Here is a 24,523-nt window from a genome sequence, read left to right on the forward strand (position 1 = left end):
ACACACACACACACACACACACACACACACACACACACACACACACAAGAATATATTGATGCACATACGCATACATATGCATACACATTCATGCATACAAAAGCATACGGACGTACGTCTCGTTAGTTCATGAGGTTGTCAAGAATATTAGTCTGCCACGCTATGCTTCCGCAGTACGTGTCACGTCGTAGTTTATCCAAAATAATCGTTGACCTAACCGAAGGTCCCCTTCGTTGAATAAATCCAAAATTATTGTTGATTCTTGTGAATTTTATGTGACCAAAAAACTACATTTTTAAACATCATGGTTCGCTTTTAAATTTTGGATCACATGACCTATCGAATCGGCTCGCAGTACAGGAGTTACCGATTTGAAATAACTATAGAAATATTAAAATAATATAGTAACATTGTTATTATTTATTCAAATTTATTTCAGTTTTATTCTGATTTCATATCGACCTTATTTTATTTTTTTTTTTAGCTCATCAAGTCCTAGTAGAAAACAAATTACATTCACCAAAATGCGTTGTAAAAGTTGAAGGCCATCAATTAGAGAATACTGATAGATATCCTACCCCGGTTTTCGACAATTTTTTTGATTCGTAAGACTGTAAATCTCGTTTGAAACCGATATTTTACATTTTTATGTTTTCATTCGTGGAATAAATGTTAGTAATAATAAAGGAAATTGCTCACTCGTCAGTAACGTATGCAGACCGTCGACTACGCAAAACATTATATTTCCGTAATGCATTTGTATCAGGTCACAGACTTGCCCGGAATACACATTAGCCTGAGTTCTTCGTATACTAGTGACGATATAAACTGGTACAATGTGACCGAATTTGATCATCAGATGATCAAATCAGTAATTAGATTTTTGACAAATTCTGTAAATAAAATAATGAGTTAAAAATGTCGATACTTTTCTCGGGGAACACAAGAAATATAGCGATTTCATACCAGTAAACTCCAATCAAGCCTATACTAGAAGTGAATGAAATATTCACTTTGAAATGGTTAATCATTCAATTACAATGATGTTGTTATAGATACATGATGCAAAGACTATAGTTGAATACCAGTGTTCTGACACTCAAAAACTTTAGAAATAGATAAAGAAAAAAAAAGGCATTATTTCCAAACGAAAATCGAACAGTATTTTATTTTATTTCTAAACAGTTGTAGTTGAAGCAGTTTGTATATTTTCGAACTATTCAAGTTGCTTGAAAATAATGTTTGATTTTGAATTTCGATTGAACACGGATAGAATACTGTTAAAGTTTTGTGTACAAAGAAAACCGTAAACTGTTGTTGTGGACCAACTTATTTGTGAATGAAAAAAAATATATATAAAAATATTTACTTTTCGAACAACGAAAACTGGTGTGAACCGGAACTCGTGGCTTGTTATCGCATATTTTAGATGTTTCGAAAAACAAAACTCATTTTTTCCCTTAATTGAAACCCTAAAGGCCAAGAGGCAAAACACAGCGACAGTCGTAAGGACAGACGTAAGGCACGGGGTCCCGCGCGTCAAAAAGGAAACGCACCGTTCGCACACGCTCGCTAACGATAACGATGACCGCGTTCGTTTATTTTTTTTCGTTTTCGCCCTACAATCCGCTTGCCCGTATCTATTACTAACACCGTTCTCGGGTCAGGGGCGGGTTTTATCACTCATCAAGGGAGGGGCTAATGAAGGTTTAAGAATTTAGTTAGTTGTTTTCTAAATCTATATACAATTTTAAATTACAGAATATGTTTTTGAGTCCCTCATAATTAAGTAATTTTTTTCACAATAGTAAAATTATTGGTATCGATATTATACTGAAACTATTTTAAAAATATAGGTATACACTTTTAATTAACTACAAAAATGGGCTATTTATTTATAAAAAAAAATATATAAAATAGATACCATATTCATCAATGACCATTGATGATATTTTATAATAATTATTAATACATCAATATATAATAATACTTAGCTTTGTAAAATAGTTAGCTTAGTCCCAAAGGAGGGGGCTAATGCTCCCTTAGACAACCCCTTAAACTCGCCCCTGTCCCTGGTTAGGTTAATGACGAGGTATGCGTACGCGTAAACTCGACCGTACACGCGTTCCCTTCATGCAATGTTTTTCTCTTCAGTCATCAAAACATTTCCGAATGCAGATAACAACGTTATCAATGAGACGGCGATTGTATAAACTCCACCCAGCGCACAGGCAACACACGAAATCATACGTGTAAACTGCACTCGGGTAAAATTTTAAAAAACGAGTAGCTATATTTTTGCAAAATTAATCTAAAGTACAAAATTACTGATCTAAATTTGCAATCTCTAATTTATACTTAATCCATTAAAACAATATAATACTCGTATAATTAAAATTAAAGGTTAAAAATATATAATTTTAAAAAGATAATATTAGGATACATTACGTCATATTGTTGATTGGATCATCGATTGGAGTTATGGTGTTGTGATTTATTGGTGACCATACGTCCCATTTAAAACTGGATTGTTTCTTTCTTATCATTATGTCCCGTTTTAGAATAGGGTCCCGTTTTAATCCCGTTACTTCCATAAAAATCGTAAACCGAGAGTAAAAAAAAAAAAAAATAAGACATGTCATATATATGTACTAAGAATTCATGTGCAAAACTTCTAACGAAATCGATACTAAATGCAAATAGTTTAACAATGTACATTACTATTTATAATCAACAATATTCGGTATAATAGGTATATTAGGTATAAAAAAATCGAACATAGTTGTGCAGTAACTTGTGTACATTGCAACGATCTAGTGTTACTAATGTTATAGCCACTGTGTATCAGTTCTTTTTATTTAAATTGTTGTGAGTCGTTAGTGTTATTACTTTTATTGTTTTTTTTAAAATTCTCAAAAAAGAAATATATGTTCATTGTATCTTTGTAGATTAACTAATGCAATAATAGAAAGAATATTCTCTATCACAAATATTTTATGGACGGACGAAAAAAATCGTTTTCTCGTACCAACTGTCAAACTAATAATAATTCTTAAAAATAATTTTAAAAAATATTCCTGTATTGGTTTTTATGATTTTTTGTTAACACGAGCTAAACTATTAAATGCAATCAGTTCATCAAAAAAATATAAAATAAATGTCAACGGATAAAATGAAGAAAATTATGAACAATCGACATCAACTCAATAAAAATAAAGAATATTTTATGTAATTTTTTTCAATCTCACAGCAAAAAAAATGCAAATCTTTTATTAAAATATTAAACTAAATAAAAATTATTTTTATTGCATATTATATAGAAGTTAAAAAAAATATGGTCTTTATTTTAGAGAATATATTTGTCCCGTTTTTTTTTTCTCATAAATATGGTCACCCTAAGTTATATTTATACTGAGAGTTATAACCACTGTTATGTTTATTAATTAAATTTTGTAACATTTCGCGTTTTAGAATTTTGGTATTTAAAACGTTCATTTACACTATTTAGTTAAATATATATTTTAACTTGAAATTCTTTTAACTTTTCAATTAACTTAAAAATATTTGGATGCGTTGTATAAAAGCTAGATATAAATTAAGAATGAAATGACTCGTATACATTAATGGTTAAAGTTGGTTTTGCTGATACTTGAGCTCATATTTCAGGTGTATTTGAGCTTCTTCACTTATATAAACATCTACCAAATAATCCAAAAATCTTGTTATTCTTTCGTCGTCACGCTTAGATTTAATTTAAATAATTTTTTTTATATATTTTTATATATTTATATATTCACAAAATACTCAGATACACTTCCTGGGCATTACAATTTGAGCGCAGTTTATATTATACCTTTTCAGCATAGATAAAATCTGGACGCAGCTTAAAAAAAAAAAAAGGGGTGATTTGGGCGCAGTTTACGTATGCCCCATTATAACCTGTTGTTTTTTTCATCGACCGAAAGGGCGTTTGAACGGTTTTTGGTAGAAAAATGACTGGGTCGCGTACACCGTTGAATTCGATTAACGGTAGTACCGGTGAAGCAGGTCTTTGTGAACATGCTGCGCACAAATATTTTGAAACTGCAAAGTAATAATCATGATGTACTTTCATATAAGGGAAGTCAAACCTACCCACAACTATTCAGAAGGGTCTGTTCTCAGAAGTTTCAGCACTTACTTCTTCGCTGCAGTATTTTATACTCTGATTCACATTGCTGTTTTCGTTTTGTTTATTCATTCATTTTTTTCCCCTAGAAATTAAATTATGTTATAATCTTAAAAGGTAACGTTTAGTGAAAAGTAATAAAATAAAACTAAGATGTTAGTTGATTATGAAAATAAAATATAAAAGCGTCTCAAAATAACAATTAAGCTCCAAAAACGACCACAAAATAATGTCATTGTTATATGCTTGTATTATATAAATTATTCGATTTTTCGAGTACGTTACAAGTGTAGCCCACTCGAGTTCGAAAGAAAACACGATACAATATCAATAGCGATGAGCATTCAATGATTATTTTGAAAACTCGTCTGGTTACAAATACGGTATAAAGACTTGGAGATTACCTTTTATCTTAGACTTGTTTCCTTTTGCACCACAGCGATTTTGCAAAAATAAAAACAGATTTTAACTGTGTCTATTTGTACCACGACCACGGTATGATACATATGAACTGAAATCTGTGCAACTTTTAAATCGATAAATTCTGTAAACAATGTCTTTCTTAACAATATGGTTAAACTATGATTATTTTTCTTTAATTGTGCGTTCCTTTAATCGATTATCTTATTCTTCTCGAGTGTTTAAGTCTGTGCATTATCGGGGTCGAGGGAAAAATATACGTTTTCAAATCAATCATGCCATCATTCACGTCCTCCAATTTATTTTTTCTGTAAGTTCTCAACGGCTCCTAATAGTTTCCAATTCCCAATCATGACTACTTATTCTTCAACCCCACCCCTTCAATTCTTCCATTTTTTACACTCGTTTTCATAATAAAATCTGACTTATCAACTTCTATTATCGCACAAAGTCGTCGAATTCTTCTCATTTCTAAGCCACATTGGAATCCAAGACAATGAAACAGCCGATCTTCTTTTCTTTTTTCATTTAATTCTTCTCATATTTGCACTCTCCACACTTATATCACATTTTTTTTTCATACCCTCCTCTTACTCTTCTCCGCAACTCATTATTCTGCACACTCTCTTTTCTTGGCTACTCTTCCCCTGATATAATCCTTCTTCTCAATCTTCGATCGTCCTCCATCATTTTATTCATCATTATCGATGGAGATTTACTCATTTAAATTATTGTAATTTATTTACATTTTTTCGTCATGCATCACAACCACTGTGTTACAACACAAATCATTTTTAATAGGTATATTTTCATAGTAAAAACATAATTGTCAAGCAGTAATATTTTTTAGATAAAAGCAATTAAAAAAAAAAAAAAAATCTTGATCGTTTAGATTTAATATACTAACTAAATATTTTGTTTTGATTGCACTAAAAAACTATATCTGTAGTATGATACTTATTTATTTAAATCAACTGAAGTTTTAGTGGATATAAATTCTAGGGTTACTTTTCAAACTAATTTCAACTTGCATTGTAATAATATAATTACTACTCGCATAAAATGTGACGGCCGTGAATGTCCATTAGAACTATTAGAAAAATATACTTTTTTAGAATCTACTGCCCATCTTCTAAACGCCATAAAATCAACATAGCTGTATAACCGTTTTGAAAACTACTGCAAACTCGTAATTACTTATATTATTAAGTGTACATAAATTACGGTTTAATGTCTACCTGAGTGGAATTGCTCCAGTTACCAAAAACATAATTAATATGTTATAAGAAATCTACGTACTTCGATGGTTTGGCAATAAACACGACTTACGTTGAGGCTTATTAATTTTACTGCATAGGAATGTATTTGCATGATATAAAAAACGTTAAAAATCATACAAAGGTTTCATCTAACATCGAAATCATACATATTAATTTTTCGGCAGTTGTATTAATACATTAAACTGAGAACTGCAAAAAGATAATGCGGATATCAAAACTGTTCGTTTACCGACTGTTGTACCGTATAATGTGATGTAGATATTTTAATATGGATAGTTTTTGGAAATCCGTTTTTCCTCATGTATTTCGTTCTCATCACGTCCCGATATTATCTACAATTTTTTTTTTTTTTTTTTAATGTGTTTATATTATATCAACGCAGTCGACATTGATCGGTTTTCTTTTTTTTTTCAGGATTCTTAAACGTTAATGGCTCACCCAACTCCAGAGCCCGCGTGTCCAACTACGGTCTGATGGACCAAATAGCAGTGCTCCACTGGGTGCAACAGAACATAGCTCCGTTTGGCGGCGACCCGGATAACGTTTCACTGATGGGTCACGGGCCTGGTGCTGCTTGTATAAACTTCTTGTTGATATCTCCGACCGTCGTGCCAGGTAAACGGAAACGATTCGTCCCGAGCGTGCCTGTTGCGCGCACGTTCGTCCGGCTCACCCGCTTGCGAAGGTCGTGCGAAAACGCGTAAAAAACGCACACTAATACTTGCGTATTCCCGAGCCGATCGCCCGCGAACTAGTATTCTTACCGGTTCTCGTAACGTTGTCGTAAAACGATCGATCGAGCAGGATAAAGTCGCGATCAAAATCATATATGATTACCAGGGCTAGGATTCGTATACGATGAGAAATTTTTAAGTATGCGTTTAAATTTGTATAAGATTAACACAAAAGTAAAATTACAAAAAAAATATTCCTGTACATTAGTGGTTGGCTGTTTGTTTTAATATAGTTGAGAAATATAATAAAATAAAATAATTTAAAATAAAATTTATGTTTGACAAAAAAACAAATTTTATATTTTAATCAGCAGGGCTAGAATTAAATACGAAATATTAATATTAAATTATAAATATTAGTTACGAAATATACTATAAAACATTCATTTTTCGCATTCTTATAATCGAAATATGCAATAATATACATTTTATCCAAAATATGCAAAAACATGTAAAATAAAAACACTATCATTTATCTCATAATGAGGTGATTCGTGGACATTACTGACAAAATCAATAATCAAAAGTCGCAAAAAGAAAAATGCTGTTGCATACAATTCCTAGCCCTGATTATCACTGTCATAATGCATCGCAGTCGTGGATGTATCGTACTACGTGTGTACAAATGCGACGCTTTCGCGTTTCTTAAGACCTTTTAAGACCTTACCCCACTGCCGACGATTATTGGTACAACGCCAGTCTGAACGATTATACATTACTTTTACGGCTCGTACATGCATAACGATTTTCGAATTGATACTCTCCAGACTCGATTAGATTTAGTTTGATTGGTTATATTTACAACGGACAAGATCTGTTCGATTATGATAACACGCCATCGTTTGCTCGGTTAAATGTTACAATTCCCCTCCCTCTAAATTTGAGATAAAGACCATATTTTAATAGTAAGGAAATTGCATTTTTCTACTTTTAACCATCTTACAGCTGTTCTAAAATTTTTTTTTTTAATTTTCCTAAACACCAACTATATTCGTTTTATATTTTCAGCGAACATAAAGCTATAATTATGTGTTCAAGCTATGATTGTGTTTTGTCCAATGATTAATATTGCGATAAGATAAATAATAGCGTATGTATTATTATTTTCCACAGAAGTTATTAATATAAACCGTAACTAATTATACAATATCTGAACGCAACAAAACGTGTTCGGCCCGTAACGAATAGTTCCCATTTACGAGATAGTATTTTCAAACTTAGACATTCCACTAATCAGTTATACGCAAAATGTAATATTAATTCGGTCGATAAATGTACTAATGTATTGAATATGTTGTTATTATGCTCACATGGTAATGTCTTATAAGCACATAAATTTGAATTTGTAAACTAATTTTAATCTAGAAAATAATTTTTATATATTCTGCCGAGTATATTTCGTTTATATGAGTAGAATAATTCAATTAAATGAAGTTTAATACGTGATTTTTCTCGAAAATTATAAAAAATAACTGAAAATACACTTTACTTAAAAAAAAAAACCATCCCAGATAGTTATAAATCGAACAAAAAAAATCGTGAAAAAAAATGCAAAGTAAAAATTATTTACAAAGATTTGTATATTATCGGCACAAATTTTAGTATTGGGTAGCTATTTAACTAATTATTTATAATAACCTATTGAAATCAAGCATTTTGCTCGAATGAACTCTTCAGTTTCTTTTCGTACACAGCAGTTTATAACGCATGTGGATACACACTTATAATGTTTGCGAAAGAAGACGATAACTGTCTAATGTTTTTTTCCTATATTTGTCCTCTTGATTACAGTGTATACCGACAACGTTTCCAGTGGTATTTATTTGTTTCGTGTAACCAGAAAATGTTGATTGTATATATATATATATATATATATTATACACATATTCATTGCATCTTAAGCTGAGGGCGCTTACACACTTGAGTAATTTCGTTTACGTGCGTCGAATAATTTCTATTTTCGTTTTCCAGTCATCGGTATCAGATGCTTTAAAATTATGCAACAAGAGTATGTGAACTCGCCACGGACGCGTGCATGCGTATACTTCTAGGCTTTAAATTACGTCTTCAAATAAAACGTTTTGTACAAGATGAAATATAAAAAAAAAAAAAATTAAAAAAATAGTTACAATAACAATGTGTAAAAATTATGATTTAAGGACGTGTTTTGATACAATACAGTAGTTTTCCCTACGATATACATGTGACTAACGCGTGTAAAATTTTAGATATTCTTATGTAAAACACATTATATTGGTGCGTAAACTTTTAACAAAGCTGAACGTTGTTTTTATCGTACACAATTTTACTTACGTTAATGTTCGATTAACGGCGATCTTATATGTAAATATACAAAATATACAAAAGAAAATAATATAACATACAGCATATAATATAATTTTTAAATAAATAAACGGTTTTTAAATAAAATCAATATTTAATAGGAAATGAAAGATTTTTTCCACGCGGATGATTAGATTCAGATGATTTATTTCTACTCATTAAACAGATGAGTATTAAAAAATGAAATAAAAAAAAATGTTTATAATATATATACAAATGCAACAATAAATAAGTCGGTTACAGAACGCATAAAATTATAATAATTTACTGTTAAATTAATTTCAATAATCAATATTATTTCTGTAAATTAGCTTAACGATTACTTTATCATATCTTCAAATAAGCGATTTATTTCATAATATTTATTTTTTTAGTTAAATATTCGAGTTTTCACTATGGTAATTTTGTAAACTTACTACAAAATTTTTTTTTTTTGTGTAATGTATTCGATAAAAATTACTTCTACGAGTACATTATTACACTCACAGTTTTTTCTTTTGGTGCGTCAACATTATATTCTATATGATTAAGATCAGATATATGTATAATTTGTGTATCTATGAAAAAATTGAAGGATTTTAAATTTTATTATACGCTTGAATAGTGAAGTTTAAAAAGATAATATGAGTTGATCTTTAATATATATTTAAAAAACATTCAAACAACAACAAAAATAAAAATAAAATATTCCATTTGGTAGAAATAGTTGTATAATTGTAATAACCAGATTGGTATAATTTAATAAAAAAATACTAATATAAATAGGCAAATTGTGAACATTACATTATTACAATTATTATTTACAATAGTAACAGATTACGAATAAATACATGTGAATTATCTGTATAAACTATTTCAAGTACAAAAGTACTAAAAAAGAAAAAAAAATTTTTGTATAAAGTAAAGAAATTCCAAAATATTTAAATTAATACGATTTCTAAAGTAGGTAACACTACAACTAACTATACAATACATGTACTATTAAACATTATATTCTATAGAATTGGTAATCAAACAGTGAAAATTACAAATAATTTTAAATATTTATTATTTCTTATTTATATATATTATAGAATATATTATATCTTAAGAAATTAATATCTCCGGTTGAATTGGACATTTATTCTTTTTTTCTGTCTTAATTTTATTTTATTTTTCAATTTCCAATTTAAAATAGCAGATATTTACACTTTTAATAAGTATTTAGATATGCTTTTAATCATCAGTGAGGCAAGTAAAATTTATATTCGTGCAATGGAATTGTATTTCCAACGATAACCTTAACGAAAACATCCTACACCTAAAACATTAAAAATGTATGCAATACCTTACCAATACAGATATATTAAAACGATTATTTAGGCATTAATTTTAAAATATATCATACACATTTTAAATATGCATATGTTCCAGTTAGAGTATCAGATAATGTTATAGTATGAAATAATGGTAGTGTATGGCACACCAATTTTATAAGTTATAATTAGTTATTTCATAGAATTCTTCGTTATTTTATACAATTCCTGAATAATACTAATAAATTATTTGGGTAGTTTAGGTATTGATTTAATACTTTAACTGGAAGTTTACAGTCATATTAGAAATATATCTTGATCATTTTCGAATAAGGACAAATAAGAAAAAAGTTCACTGGAGATAACATAAATAATTGATGTAAGAAATTCAAGAAAAAAAAATGTTATCGTCATAATAACTATTAATGTTAAAGTTGTACGTTCATGATAAGCTTGTGTATCAGTTCGTATCAGAATTTAACGATTTTAGAAATCTAAGGCGTAATGTGGACGCTACCAATTACTAATAATTTATATTTATTATCATTGATAAGTGTAAAAGTAAAATATTGTGATTAACTTTTCTCTATAAATTAATATAACTAATACTCAGGAAATATTCATCGGATATTTATGTACGTTACATTAAAGTTTTTAGAATAATATCTTACACAATTTAGTGATATTTAAATTTGTATAATAAGAACAACTGTAAAGCTATTTTTTTTATGGTGATTGAAAGGTGAGAAAGGAATTTTTATTGGTAGTTATATTCATATCCACCTAACATAAAATACAATTGAAAAAATAAAAAAATAAATATTTCGATATTTACAGCCGAAATAAAAATCGATAAAACACGGTAAGACACCCTGTATATGAGTACATTCAACGAAAAAAAGGTTTCCTGAAAATTATTTTCGTTATTGTTAAAAGGCAATGGGAACTGCAGTATATATTTCCGCCATTTTTCTGTCTCTTTCGTATTTTCTATTCAAAAAATCTTTATTGTCAACTGTTTTACACTCGATTTTACGCTGGTGTTCGTAAAAGATTCTACATGCCATGTACTGGTATTAAAATAAATTGTTTTTGATTCTACAATAAAAGCAATTTTATTCATAAATAAAATATTTAACAGTTAATTTCTGGAATGAATTAACAAGTACGTTTTAAAATATTAAACTATGACATTTTTTTATAGAAAATAATTGTTTAACATGTTACTTAATACATTTATTGGATACCATGAGCGTTCCTAAGTGGGTGGGTGGAAGACGGAGCATTTGCCCTTCCCTAGAATTTCAAATTTGTTTTCCAAAGCATTATCTATAATGCGTCAATTTAGTAAATATAGATTACTTTAATATAAGTTATATATTATACATAAAAGAAAACTATCTTAATAATAATTGGATTATTTTATCTTATCGTATGTCTTATGTTTAAGGAAAAATAATAATGTTAGTATAAAATGTATAAAAAAATCTTCAATTATCTTTTAAATTAATTTTGCTCCTTTACCCTACCCCATAAAAATATGTTTGGGAACTTCCATGCTGAATACACCGATTTATTTATATCATAGTAAAGAAGTATAGAAGTTTATCCACACAGTTAAAACTCACTCATAGATTGATCAGCGAATAACTAAAAATAATATTCCTTTTGAAAATTTGGAGAGATGTATGAATTATTTTTTATAAAGACCTACACTAAGAAAGCATTTTAAAGACCAAAACAGTTCTAAACTACAACATAAATGTTTATTTTTTTTTTTAATTTTTTTTCCGTTACAAAGGAAATATTTTATTTTTTTATAAATATGCAAATATGTTGGCTTTAATAACAATCAATTGAGGTACATGGAACATAATACAGTACAAATAGATGAACAATAAAAAAAAAAATCAATAGAATAGGTATATGAAGATTGTATGTATTTTTTTCTATCAGTTTTTTATTTTTATTTTTTTCATCGAAATAATAAAAGTTGGCTTAATCTATAACAGTAAGATATTTCCTGAACGAGGTCAGATATTTCAGCTAGCTGTTTTAAAGAAAAAAAATTACTCGAGTGTTCAATTTGATGTATTTACTAATAATACAATGATATTTTATGTAGCAATAATGATCTAAACAATAATCAATATTCAATCGGTACTCAATATCGTACGAGGAAAGAACAATTGCGTGGACATTTTGGTTTGCAAATTTAAGCTTAGTTGTCGGTTTTGTCGAAAGCATACAATTCAAAAACCAGAATTTTAGCTAACGAATTTCTCTTAGGAACACATTTGTAAATCGGAAATATGCTGTTTCCGACAGTAGAAGCTATAAATCATTTTAACTGTTTCGCGGCGAAAACACATCGCCCGTTGGTTTTATTCGGACGTTAAATAGTGGAGTAATTTGGATGGCGTTTCTGTGCACGGTTACAACTTAGCGCTATTTATTATTTATGTACAACGACCACTTGAGATTATTTTGTTTTATCGTGGCAAGCTACTTAACAAATGGGAACTCTAACGGCGCCGAAAAATGAAGCTTGTAAATTACAGGGTTGTTTGAACGAATCAGATTTATGCGTTTCAGATTATGTAAAAAAAGAACGTTACCTCCGTAATTATATGCAATTATTATTGTCGGCATTGTCCGTACGGTTGGAAAAAAAAAAAACGAAAAAAAACCATACGTGATACATTTTTTATCCGTTCGAGTGGATTTCAAAAGAAAATTAAAAAGATATTATTATTAACCACGTAGAAGTTGATTTCAGCGAGATGATCTGCTCGCGTTATCATTTCAAAATTAATATCGGGTCACTACAAGATGCACGCGCTTATGAAAACAAAGGAGTCCACTGTAGAGGTACGTGTTGAATTTCACGGTGGATAATCACTCCATTATTTGCCGTTAAGGTGTTTGTGTGTACGCACGTACGAGGTTTTCGACAAAGAGACCGGAAAACCCGTCGTGTACGCCTCAGAGATCACGAACGTGTTTGCGGGCGCGCACCAAAGCGATAGGTGATCAAGGGGTGACGCGACCAAACGAAACATATGTCTGGCGGTGTTTTGAAAGGTTTCGAACATCCGTGAACAATTATTTACTTGGCGGAGACAACTTTCGAGTCGAGCGCCGGACCGAAGGAAGATAATCCAACGCGATGCCGATTCCGTTCTTCGACGTCCGATATCGGTGCGCGCCTGGCGAACTCATGGACATCACAAGCCATCGCGTTTGGTTCTCCGTCGACCCGATGTCGTCGCGTTTCTGTACTGTCGGGTGCGTCGTTAATTTTCGTGTGATCCGTCCGCAGACCACCTATTTTCTAAGCAGCTACGGTTGCGATTTGTCACACCCTCTCGCAATTGTCTCGCCGTGCCACACCAAACCCTGCACAAATGTACACTATGTTCCGATCTTGTCCTCTGCCTTCCACTTTTAGCGCCGCAGCTCGTGTGGACCTAGTCGTTTTGCTACCGTTGTTATTTTTCTTAAAAAAACCGAAAAATCGATCGATGGCGGGCACGCGTGCGCGCACTAGTTTTAAACATTTTAAAAGCATCGTATATCCTTATAACGACTACACTCTTTACACGCCCCCGAGTGAATTTCGTATTTTTTTATCGAAACATTACAGAACCGATATTTCATTCATTGTTTTCGAGTTGTATTTTCTCGGAAGTTTCACCTGCCGCCGCCAGCACATGGCCCGAGTATAACGACGACGTAACACATTTTATTATAATAATATTGTACGCAAATCGAACGAAATATGTGCTCGAGCATGATTCGCGTCATGTTCCAGGCGATATCATTAGAATTTCATTCGATCCAATCGGTTAACGGCTCGGAACGAGTAAACAATAATTTTACGGGCTAAATTTTTTTTTTAAATTACATTTTTTTTGTAATAATATTTAAAGGCAAATGAAACATACAGGAATGTGGAAACTATAGTGGATTAAATCTGATGAGTCGTAGTATGAAGATTTGGTAAAAGATCATATAAAGAAGAGAATGAGGAGTGAGACATCAATATTGGAAAATCAGTTTGGTTTAATGCCAAGAAATATTGAGAATTAGTAGAAATAAATCAAAGTAGGTATATAGAGTATGATTTTAAGTATTAAGTTGATGGTTTGAAGAGACCATTGACAATAAGTGGTGACGTGATAGAGAAGTAGAGAACTTTAATATTTAGGATTATTTAGGATTTTTACAAGAGAACGGGGGCTTTAGAATAGATATAAAACAAAGGGTTACGTGTGGTTGGATGAAATAGAGAGAAGCGTCGTGCGATTTATATGATAAGAGAATTCCAATTAGGCTGATAGATAAGTTGTACAAGAATGTAGCGAGACCAATTATGCTATACGGTTCAGAGAATTGGGCGGTGGATAGGAAAATAGAACAGAGTATGAGTGTTGCGGAAATGAGAATGTTTTAGATAGATGAGTAGAGTGACAAGAGGAGATCGGGACGAATACGTGAGAGGTAGTATTGGTGTAGCGTCGATGGTTGACAACATGAGAGAAAATAGATTGAGATGGTTTGGGCATGTGATGAGGCGAGAAGAAACAAAAGCAGTAAGAGTAGTTATAAAAATGAACGTTGAAAGGAAACGAGGAAGAGGAAGTCCAAAAAACCGATGCATACGATTGAGAATGATAGGAGGGCTGTTGGTGTGTGCATAGATGATGTAGAAAATCGGGAGAAGTGGAGTTTTAGGACAAGGGTGTCTGACTCCAAATAGTTGAGAGAAAGGCCAAGGAGAAAAAGATGGGATAAATTTTTTTTAGTCAAATAAAATAGTATTTCGTTTATTTCAACAGAAAAACATTGTCATCGATCCCAACTTTTCGAATCCATTATGGCGTCGTTTCCAAAATATATTATATCATGTGTACTGTGCAGTCAAAATTTCGACTAATATAATGTATTACACGTTTGGTATTTCAAATATACCTATTTGTCACGTTGTGTTTCCGAGGTATTTTATTAATTACATTAAATGTCAAAGTAAAAATCAGTTACATCATATACTACTTATGGTAAATCATATAATACTCGTATGTTACATCTACTTAGTGAACAATCAATAATTTTACTATATGTTTAAATCAGTTTCATGAAAATATGCAATTAATAATGAAAAATGTTTCAACATTTTTATGAAATTGATGAATATTGTTGTTCTCGTTGTAAAATATTTATATTTTGATAATATATACATTTAATTAATGCTTTTATACTTAATAATATGATTATTCAATTAATAAAACATAAATTATTATTTTATTATAAATATTGAATGCAAAGTATGGTAGATTTTCTCGCTTGAAAATAAAATAAATTATGTTTGTTTTTATGACTTGAGACAAACCTATTCTTAGTTCTAACTACAAAAAGGTATACTATTAAGTATATTAATTTTTATATCAGTAGATTTATATTGATTATTAATAGAGCTAAAATTCTAGATATAAACTTATCTAACTAAAATCTAAAAAATATTATAACGTAAAAAATTAATATTTGGATTTTTCCTTTTTACGACAAAAAATAATTAAAAAATTATTCAAAATCAAAAATAAAGCTATTGAAATCATTAAGTGAATGCAATATACTATCTTCCCATTTCATGAATAGAAAATACTAACGTTATTTAATTTAGAGCACGATATAGAATATAATGTCAAATTTATATTGTCTATCAAATACATTTTATAATAGCCTTTTTAGTGGCAAGTAAATTACGATTAAAAATAACATACGTTTTATTTTAAAAAATGATAATATTTTTAACGATGGTAACCATTTATAACATTTATAATAATATTCTTCGAATAATTAATACACATATCATCTGAAATTAATTTTGGTATTTTCAAAACTACAACTGTTTTCTGTTGTGAACACACATAAATTGGTTTAATTATTTTCATTCATATATCGTACTTTTAAACTAAATTTTTTTCTAGTTAATGACAAACATGTTTATGTTTTGTGACGATACGTTTTAATTTATTCTTGTTTGTTTTATTCGCATGTTACATGCATATTATTTCTATACTTTCTGTAGAACAAACATATACGTTCAAACATTAAAGTTAGATTATCGTATCGTATAAGGATATTTAGTTTTAACTGAGTAAGTTGATTTAATGAGGACATAATTTCTACTGTATTTTTTGAAAGTCACATTAATGATGTTTTAATAACAATATTATAAATCACATTATAATTGATTTCCATTATAAAATTAAACACATACACACATACTTTCACATAGATTCTGGATAGCATAATCTGTTGTAAATTATAATAAATTTGAATTGCTTCGTGACCATCGTCGGGTTTGCAAACTCAGTCTCGCTTTTCACCGTTCGAAAGGTAGAGCACATTATTTAGCACGAGTATCGGTTTAACAATCATTTTAATTATTCCAGATGCATTCTAACTACAGTAATTTGTGTATTTAACTTTTGAATCAATGCTAATTGAGATTCCGGTTGCGTCCGGCCGTTTTGTTGGACATTCAAAACAAATGCGTATCAATTATGTGACCTTTTTATATTCAGTGCGTGCGTGTGGAATCGTTTTTTATTATTACTACTCTTATTATTGCTATTATTATTGATATTATTATTATTATTATTATTATTATTATAATTATTTTTTTTTTTTTAGTACAGATGACCTAGATTTAGAAATAATGCATAATTTTTCAGTTGTAGTTTTCATAAATTAGAACTTAGATCATAGCTAACGATAAAAAAAAAAAAAAAAAAAAAAAAAGAAAAAAAGAATCCTTTCGAAACTTACACATTTCTTTTCTGATGCTTATCTCTATCCAGGCAATAATACACGTAATGCCCAGTTGTTCTATCCAAATTTATAACAAACCTATTAAAGTAAGTTACCATTTGCTTCTTTAAATATCGTTTTCTCACGTTTAGTTACCTAACTGAACTCATTTTAAATATACTTCAATCGTTTCAGATGGTCGAAAATAAAATGAATAATGAATTTCATTCTAATTAAGGTTTGCTGATAAAATATTTTAATCACATTAATCCGATGTGTCGTTATTTGTAACCGCCGTTATTTGACCGTTATTTTTACGGGTTATGTGAAAAATCATTCTTACCAGTACAGCCTAATAATAGTCTAAATATTATATCTTAGAGACAAATATAATCCCCTACCAATATTTTGAATAATACGATATTTTTAAAATAATTAATAAAATTAGAAATAATATAAGAAAAATGAAAACATTTTAACATTGTTTTCCCTATGTATGGCATAGATAGTAATATACACGGACGACGGATATAATGATTCTTGGATCGACTAAATAGTCTTAATAATTAATAGTCCATAGTCCAAATTTTATTGTGCTTAATATAATAACTGAATATAAGAAATTATAATATTATATAACAAATATAATATAACTATAATAAATTTAATAATACACTTAGTTCCACGGATTAGATAGTTCACAGAATAGTTGTCGGCATATGGAACTAAATTTGACTAGGTAAATGTTTATGAGTTTAAAGTCACAAATTTTTATGCGTTTATTGCTTTAGTCCCTTTAAATTTCAAACGCTGTTTGAGCATATTTCGCTGCTTTACTGTTTTACATTAAGGTTCTTTTTTTTTTTTTTTTGTGTTGTACGTTCTTAAGGAATGTTTAGATTTTTTGGATTATCAAGTAATTCAAATGACTTTTATCAATTTATAATTAAACTGAAAATTGGTGAAAATGTATGCTGGAAAGTAAAACACAAGTCGGTTATTCGTTTTTAACAATATAGATATCATAACGTAAAGCTATGTTATTTTAAGTCTAACGTGTTTTGAAAAAACTTTTATTAATGATGATGTATAATTTTTATCCTTTAATATTGATGTTATCTGTTATAATTTTTCATTTACCCAAATTAATTAAGCATGAAAGAAAAAAAAAACTACAATATATTGGTGCAAATATGCATCCAATGGAAAAAAACTATCAATATTATTGTGGTGTCATTCTTCAAATTTAAAAATTATTCAACTAAATAACAAAATAAAAATAATTGAAAACATTTTTTGATTCACACCTAATGGTCGTACACTGTTTAAAATTAATTATCTTTACGAGCTTAATAATGCATTAGATATAAAATGTACATAAAATAACAAGTCCGCATATATATGAATAATGTGATAACTTACTTTTTTAATATTAATCACTTGTTTTTTTTAGAAGGTACTTTAGTATTAAATATTTTATAAGATTCAAATTTGTATATAACTTGTAGTTTTTGTGTAACGGTGTCTAATCTTAAGTATTTAATTATTTTAATGGACCATGAAAACAATTCTTTTAAATCTAACGACGTTTTCTTTCTAGTTAAGTGTTCTCGATCAATAAAACAGAAGGTACTTATTATACTTTCATGAATAACACCTTTTTTTTTCTTTTCTTCTTCCGAAACACTTGAATATTAATTATTTTCTTGAGAAATTGTTGTTTTCAGGCGTCGTTGGTCCCGTAATTTTTCTAATCGAATTTTAACCGTGTGCATATAAATTTAAAAATATTATAATAGGTGAGTAGTGCGCTTTAATTTTTAAAAAAAATATATTGCGTGCGAAGAATATGAAAATCGTCGTTCTTGAGAATATTTTTTTTTTTTGCTACTGAAAGAAAATAATACATCAGAATTTTATCAAATAGACGTGCTCACGATAACCTACCGTGGTCATGTGTGACGTCTACTATAGGCTCTACAGGGAATTATATTTGTACGCGTGTGGGTTTGTGCAGATGAATAACGATTCCGCAAATTTTGCGGAATCGTGTACATTTTCATAAACTTTTATAAACTTAAACGATTCCGCAAATTCCGTATACATATTTTGTACGATGCCGCATGATTTAAAATGCAGCGTTACTTTAACATTCGTTTATAAATGCTTGTTAACACATACAGATGATAAAGATACGTATAGACTTTTTGGTTTATATAGGTACTAGTTATTTATTTTTGATGGTTATAATAACTTAAAAAATAAAAAAAAAAATAAAAATATTTATTTAATTATTTAATTTTATTGTATATGACATTGAAATGTATGAAACTTTATGTGTTTATTGCAACTATATATATTAAACATAGAAATAAAAACACAAAACTGATCAGAATTAAAAAAAAAAAAAACATATAATAATTAAAGAATGTAAAAAAAAAATTTAATATCAATAATAAATGAATAATAAAATTAGTGTTATATGAAACGAAAGTCTCAAATAGAGATCCGTTAAAACGAGTTCACGCAAACTAATAACAGGTGTAAATCAAAAACATATAACTGCACAGTTTAAAATTATGGACAACGTGAGTTTAGGGTTAAACGGTCGTACAACGCTGAATATTTGAAATTTTTTGTACGCGGAATTATATATGACATTTGTGGAATTTTGTTTATGTTTATAAATGGTTCTGAAGATCTACACAATTTCGCGAATTTCATGTGTACTGTTACGGGATGAACTATATTATATGCTAGTGTCGAGTAAATATCACCACCATCTCTATGCCACCAAAATCCTTATCGAATTATGCCAGCCAACAGTGCTCCGATTTCATCCACTTCACGTTCGCGTTCCAAGCGTTCATGTTCTTTTAATCGATCAGTCATTCAAGAACACGAATATATCTTATCGAATAGCATTAGCCTAAGTACGAGTGCAAGACAGTGTGTCAAATGTATTTATCATAATAAATTGTGAATATTTAAGCACGTGAAGAATATCGGATTGAAGACAGGTTCGGTGGATTTGGTGATATATAAAGGTAATTAAATATACCGTAACCACTGTAACGAGCTAATACAACTAACTATAAAGATTCTTCTTGCGGGTTACCTATTTTAATAAATTTATTCTAAACATATTTCTGGTTTGAATCTTATAATATTTATCATGTAGATATTCTTTGTTATCGAATAACCTCTTCTGTTTTTTATTAAAATATTGTTTTTCATAAGAAACGCGTCATGATCCCGTTGAAATACAAATCGTATCACGTTAAAATTGTCAGGGTGTAATTTGACTTATAAGAGATGAAATATTATCAGTATAATATGATAATTTGCCGAACTAAATGTAACAAATTTTTAATAAGGAGTAAATATCTGATTAAAAAGAATTAAAAAACACAGTCAATTTATTGGTTTTCAAGTAGTTAAAAAGATATTTCAATAAAAAATTGTAATAGTGGGAAGTATTAATAATACCTTTAAAGCTAAATCGCAGTAATACAATATTAAATTCTTGTTCTATGAATTTTATATGTACACTTTAAACTGAAAAGTTATGCAAAATCTTCTGAATCCTCTTCAAAAGCCGAGATTAACCAAACTTTATATGGTTCTACTAAATGGGTATACACACCGTAAAATTATCAAACTAAGCCCAATTACATGTATTAAGAATACATGTTAAGACAACTTTAAATTTTAAATTATACAACATAATTTATAAGATTCTTTAGTATACATTGTAGTAAATAGTGAATTTAATTTATAAAATACTTTTATTTATTTAATAATTTGATCAATGAATTTTCCTGCTAATGAAGATTTATGATAATTTAAAAAAGGAAAATAAATACAGTCATTTTCACAATTATAAGATGATAATGAAACGTTAATACTTTGATTAGTTTGATGGTTGTAATAATAATTTTAATTATTCTCTTGTGTTAAATAAGTGTATGCAAAGTTATTATTATAATGTCTAGAAAATATAATTTAATATCACACAGTAAAAATAATAAAATAATAATTATCTATAAAAATTAAAAAAATCGAGTAAATACAACGCTCGTTAAATTAAAATATATTAATTTTATAATGTAATAAAATAATTTTAATATTCCATATATCAAGAGAAATATAGTATTTGAAACCCTTGTTTTTATTTTACGTAAAATTAACTGAAATCCAACGGTCAATCATATAAGAATGTGATGTTCAGATTTCAGATGAACAATGAAAGACAAACGTATTTACTCTCTTGCATAACTGTTTTGAAAACATTTTTGTTAATCACGTATAACACGTTTCTGTTTTTAATTTATGTTAACGTTGTAACTGAATAGAAATTAACGACGTTTGAAAATTAATTTATAATGTTTTTTTTTCCCTTGTAATTCCTATAGTTTTTAATGTTTTTTCGGGGAAAAGTTTACGATTATCAACCATAAAAGTTCTTGCGAGTGCACCAAAGGATTGTCGACGCAACGAGAACGTCCTCGTGGCTGAATACCGTAAAAAAACATAAAACAAAACCCCCGTCCTAAGTGTTCACCGCGGTAGGTCAGATGATGAAGATGCGAATATCGTGTTTTATATGATGGGAAAAATATCCGACAGATATTTTATATTAATTTATTATTATTTATTGATAGTTTGTTCTCGATAATGGGCTCAGAATAACGACATTGATTTATATAATACTATATTAAAGGCTCGTTTTGGCCTACTTTTTTTTAACAGATTAAATATATCCATGGCAAATCAACACCGTTTAAAAGAATGGGGGAGATGATGATATTTGAGGGTGATAAGAATTTTTCTACAAAGCTTTAACTCTACGAACGAAAAGAAAATCCTTTTATTACAATATATTATCCGATAAGGATTTAGTAAATTGTCATGCAAGTTTTCACAATACAACATGTGCAGTAGTTAAGCTTGTAAATAACTTTCATCAAGTTGGTATATAAATGACGTGTTATGATTTTGAAGAAGTATGTTCGCACTCGTGTAAATAAACATTGAAATCATTTACAATGTTTGTGACAGTTTTTTTGAAATTTGGAATATTTCAATGCAGCGAAAAGATCAGTGGTCGGAGTTCGTTGTTAAGTTTTATTTTCTCCGTCTTACAAACGTGCAGCAAATATATTAAGCGTTAATCAGTAGAAACCGTAAATGGTTTTTTCGCTCCAACCATAAGTTACTTGTTCATACAGCATTTGTCAGTCAAACACTTTGCACGACATAGATTTCATATTTAATATTTCACGTTAAACCTGGAACATTCGAAAATAAATATTTAAAAATTAATAAAAGTTTAAAACTATATAAACGTGTATTACGTAGTTCGATGTTTAAAAACATACAACCAATGGATATTGAACATTTATTAAATATCAAATAAATGTAGATCCAACGGGTTACGTTTATCTTTGGTTTTCCAAACGAGTTACGATGGTTATAAAAAAAAAAAAAACAAGCCACAATATTGAAATCATAGCGCGTGTTCTAAACAAAACAATAGATAATCGACGACTTCAAAATATTCGATCGTCGATGGGATGGTGTTAAACCTTTGAAAAGGTAGTTCCGTTAACGTTGTTGGCTTTTCGCAGGACTGTTCCGGCGGGCAATACTGCTGTCGGGCTCGGCGCTGAGCAGCTGGGCGCTGGTCGAGGACCCGGTATCGTATGCGCTGGACCTGGCTAAGCAAGTGAACTGTACGACCGCGGAAGGCAATGACCCCGAGCCGGTGGTGGACTGCCTGCGCGAGGTGCCTCTGGACCAGCTCATGTCAGTCGGCGTCGCGATGCCCACGTACCTGAGCGCATTTGGGCCCAGCGTGGACGGTGTAGTGGTAAAGAGTAACTACCAGGAGGACGTCATCGCTAACCTGTTGCCCGAATTCGACGGGTACAGCGGATCCAGCGTCGCGTTCGGTGCGCGCAAGTTTCAGAAGTTCGAGTTCGGCAGCGGCGTCAACAAGTACGACCTGCTGTTCGGCGTCGTCACCAGTGAGGCACTCTGGAGGTTCAGCTCCAGCGACGTACAGGTGAGCCTTCCTCGGGTAGGGTGGGGTTCCGTTAGATGTTCACGTCCACCGTGGCGCCGGAATAATACTTGAAACCGTAGGGGATGAGCGCAGGTATAAATACAGAAGTAGCATATATTATAACGACCGTGTCCGTTCACATCGGTCGTTGATAACCAAATGGTTCTTGAAATACATTAGATTACGAATCAATTGTACAGTTGCGATAACGAGTTACTTATTCTGAAAGCTATTCTATTTTGGGTGTTGCGGTAAATATAAATATATAAAATCGTTTCCGTTTTCTAAATAAGGGGTAATTGTCTTCATGTTATCTTATTGTTATTATACCACATAAAATATTAACTACTATACACAAAGTATATACAAATTATTTCTGAAACTATTAGTTTACTGTATGTGTATGTTAACACTTCAAAACAAAGAGTTTATTAAATATATTTGAGTTTAGTTTCTATATCCAACATACAATTTAATACGGAAGATGGCCAATGTATTTTAGTCACGGGAACGTAAATTCTAGGAAATTGTCCGTGGGGGCTATGCATCTATTTCTCTCTCTCTCTCTTTTCCTTTATAATTTCAAGGCTGTTACGGGCAACAATACTGATCGAGCAATGCGAACGTTCTACGTGTCATCATTGCAAACGAAACGATCGACGTACGATTTTCGGTGCGAAAAATAATAATGTGAACCCGTGACCATTGTATCCGTCTGCGCGACGAAACTTCATGTGCGCAAGGCCGAGACGTAAAATAATAACAATAATAGTAGTAAATCAAAAGATGGTTATTTTTTGTAGACGCTATGCTAAAAGAATCATAAGTACTGTTACATTACACGGGATATTAATCGGTAATTCCGAACAGTGATATAATTTAAAGGAACATAAAAATAAATATAAATAATTTTTGCACGCGAATCAAAATAAAATTGGTATCAACAATGTATTCATTAGTTAAAATTAATAAAAATACAAACATTAAGGTCTAATAAAATAGCTATTTATAACGCTATTTAAATACAGATTTCACTTCCTCATTAATATCGTCGTATGTAATTGTATTGATGTTTTTTCAGTGTTGTGCTTTAGATAAATTTATCTAGATATGTTATCTATATAATAACTTTATATCGTTATCTTATCTAGATAAAAAATAAAATTGACATCTAATTTTTATCTAGATAATTCACAAAATCTGTAGATAATCATTAGTAATAACTAATCTACAATTTTACCATTCAATATAAAATAAATAACTTAACTAAATAAGAAATTTCATTTGTATATTTATTTACAAAAATTGGTTCTAAAATAGTTTTATATAGCATTTATTATTAATTATGAACAATGACAATTTATTATGTATATAAACATATATTACCTACATAATATGCA

The 24,523-nt window shown here is 29.8% G+C and overlaps 1 protein-coding gene across 1 annotated transcript in view; it reads left to right on the forward strand.

The window, feature by feature from the left end:
• The window catches only part of LOC112694083 (neuroligin-4, Y-linked-like), a 418,040-nt gene that overhangs the window by 333,003 nt on the left and 60,514 nt on the right, over positions 1 to 24,523 (forward strand). Inside the window, exons 3-4 of the mRNA XM_025569445.1 lie at positions 6,283 to 6,483; positions 22,687 to 23,123. Of these exons, the coding sequence (XP_025425230.1) occupies positions 6,283 to 6,483; positions 22,687 to 23,123 (638 nt within the window). The remainder of the gene's footprint in view (positions 1 to 6,282; positions 6,484 to 22,686; positions 23,124 to 24,523) is intronic.

This window comes from Sipha flava, unplaced genomic scaffold, assembly GCF_003268045.1.
Source record: "Sipha flava isolate LNK unplaced genomic scaffold, YSA_version1 122_pilon_pilon, whole genome shotgun sequence".
NCBI lineage: Eukaryota > Metazoa > Arthropoda > Insecta > Hemiptera > Aphididae > Sipha > Sipha flava.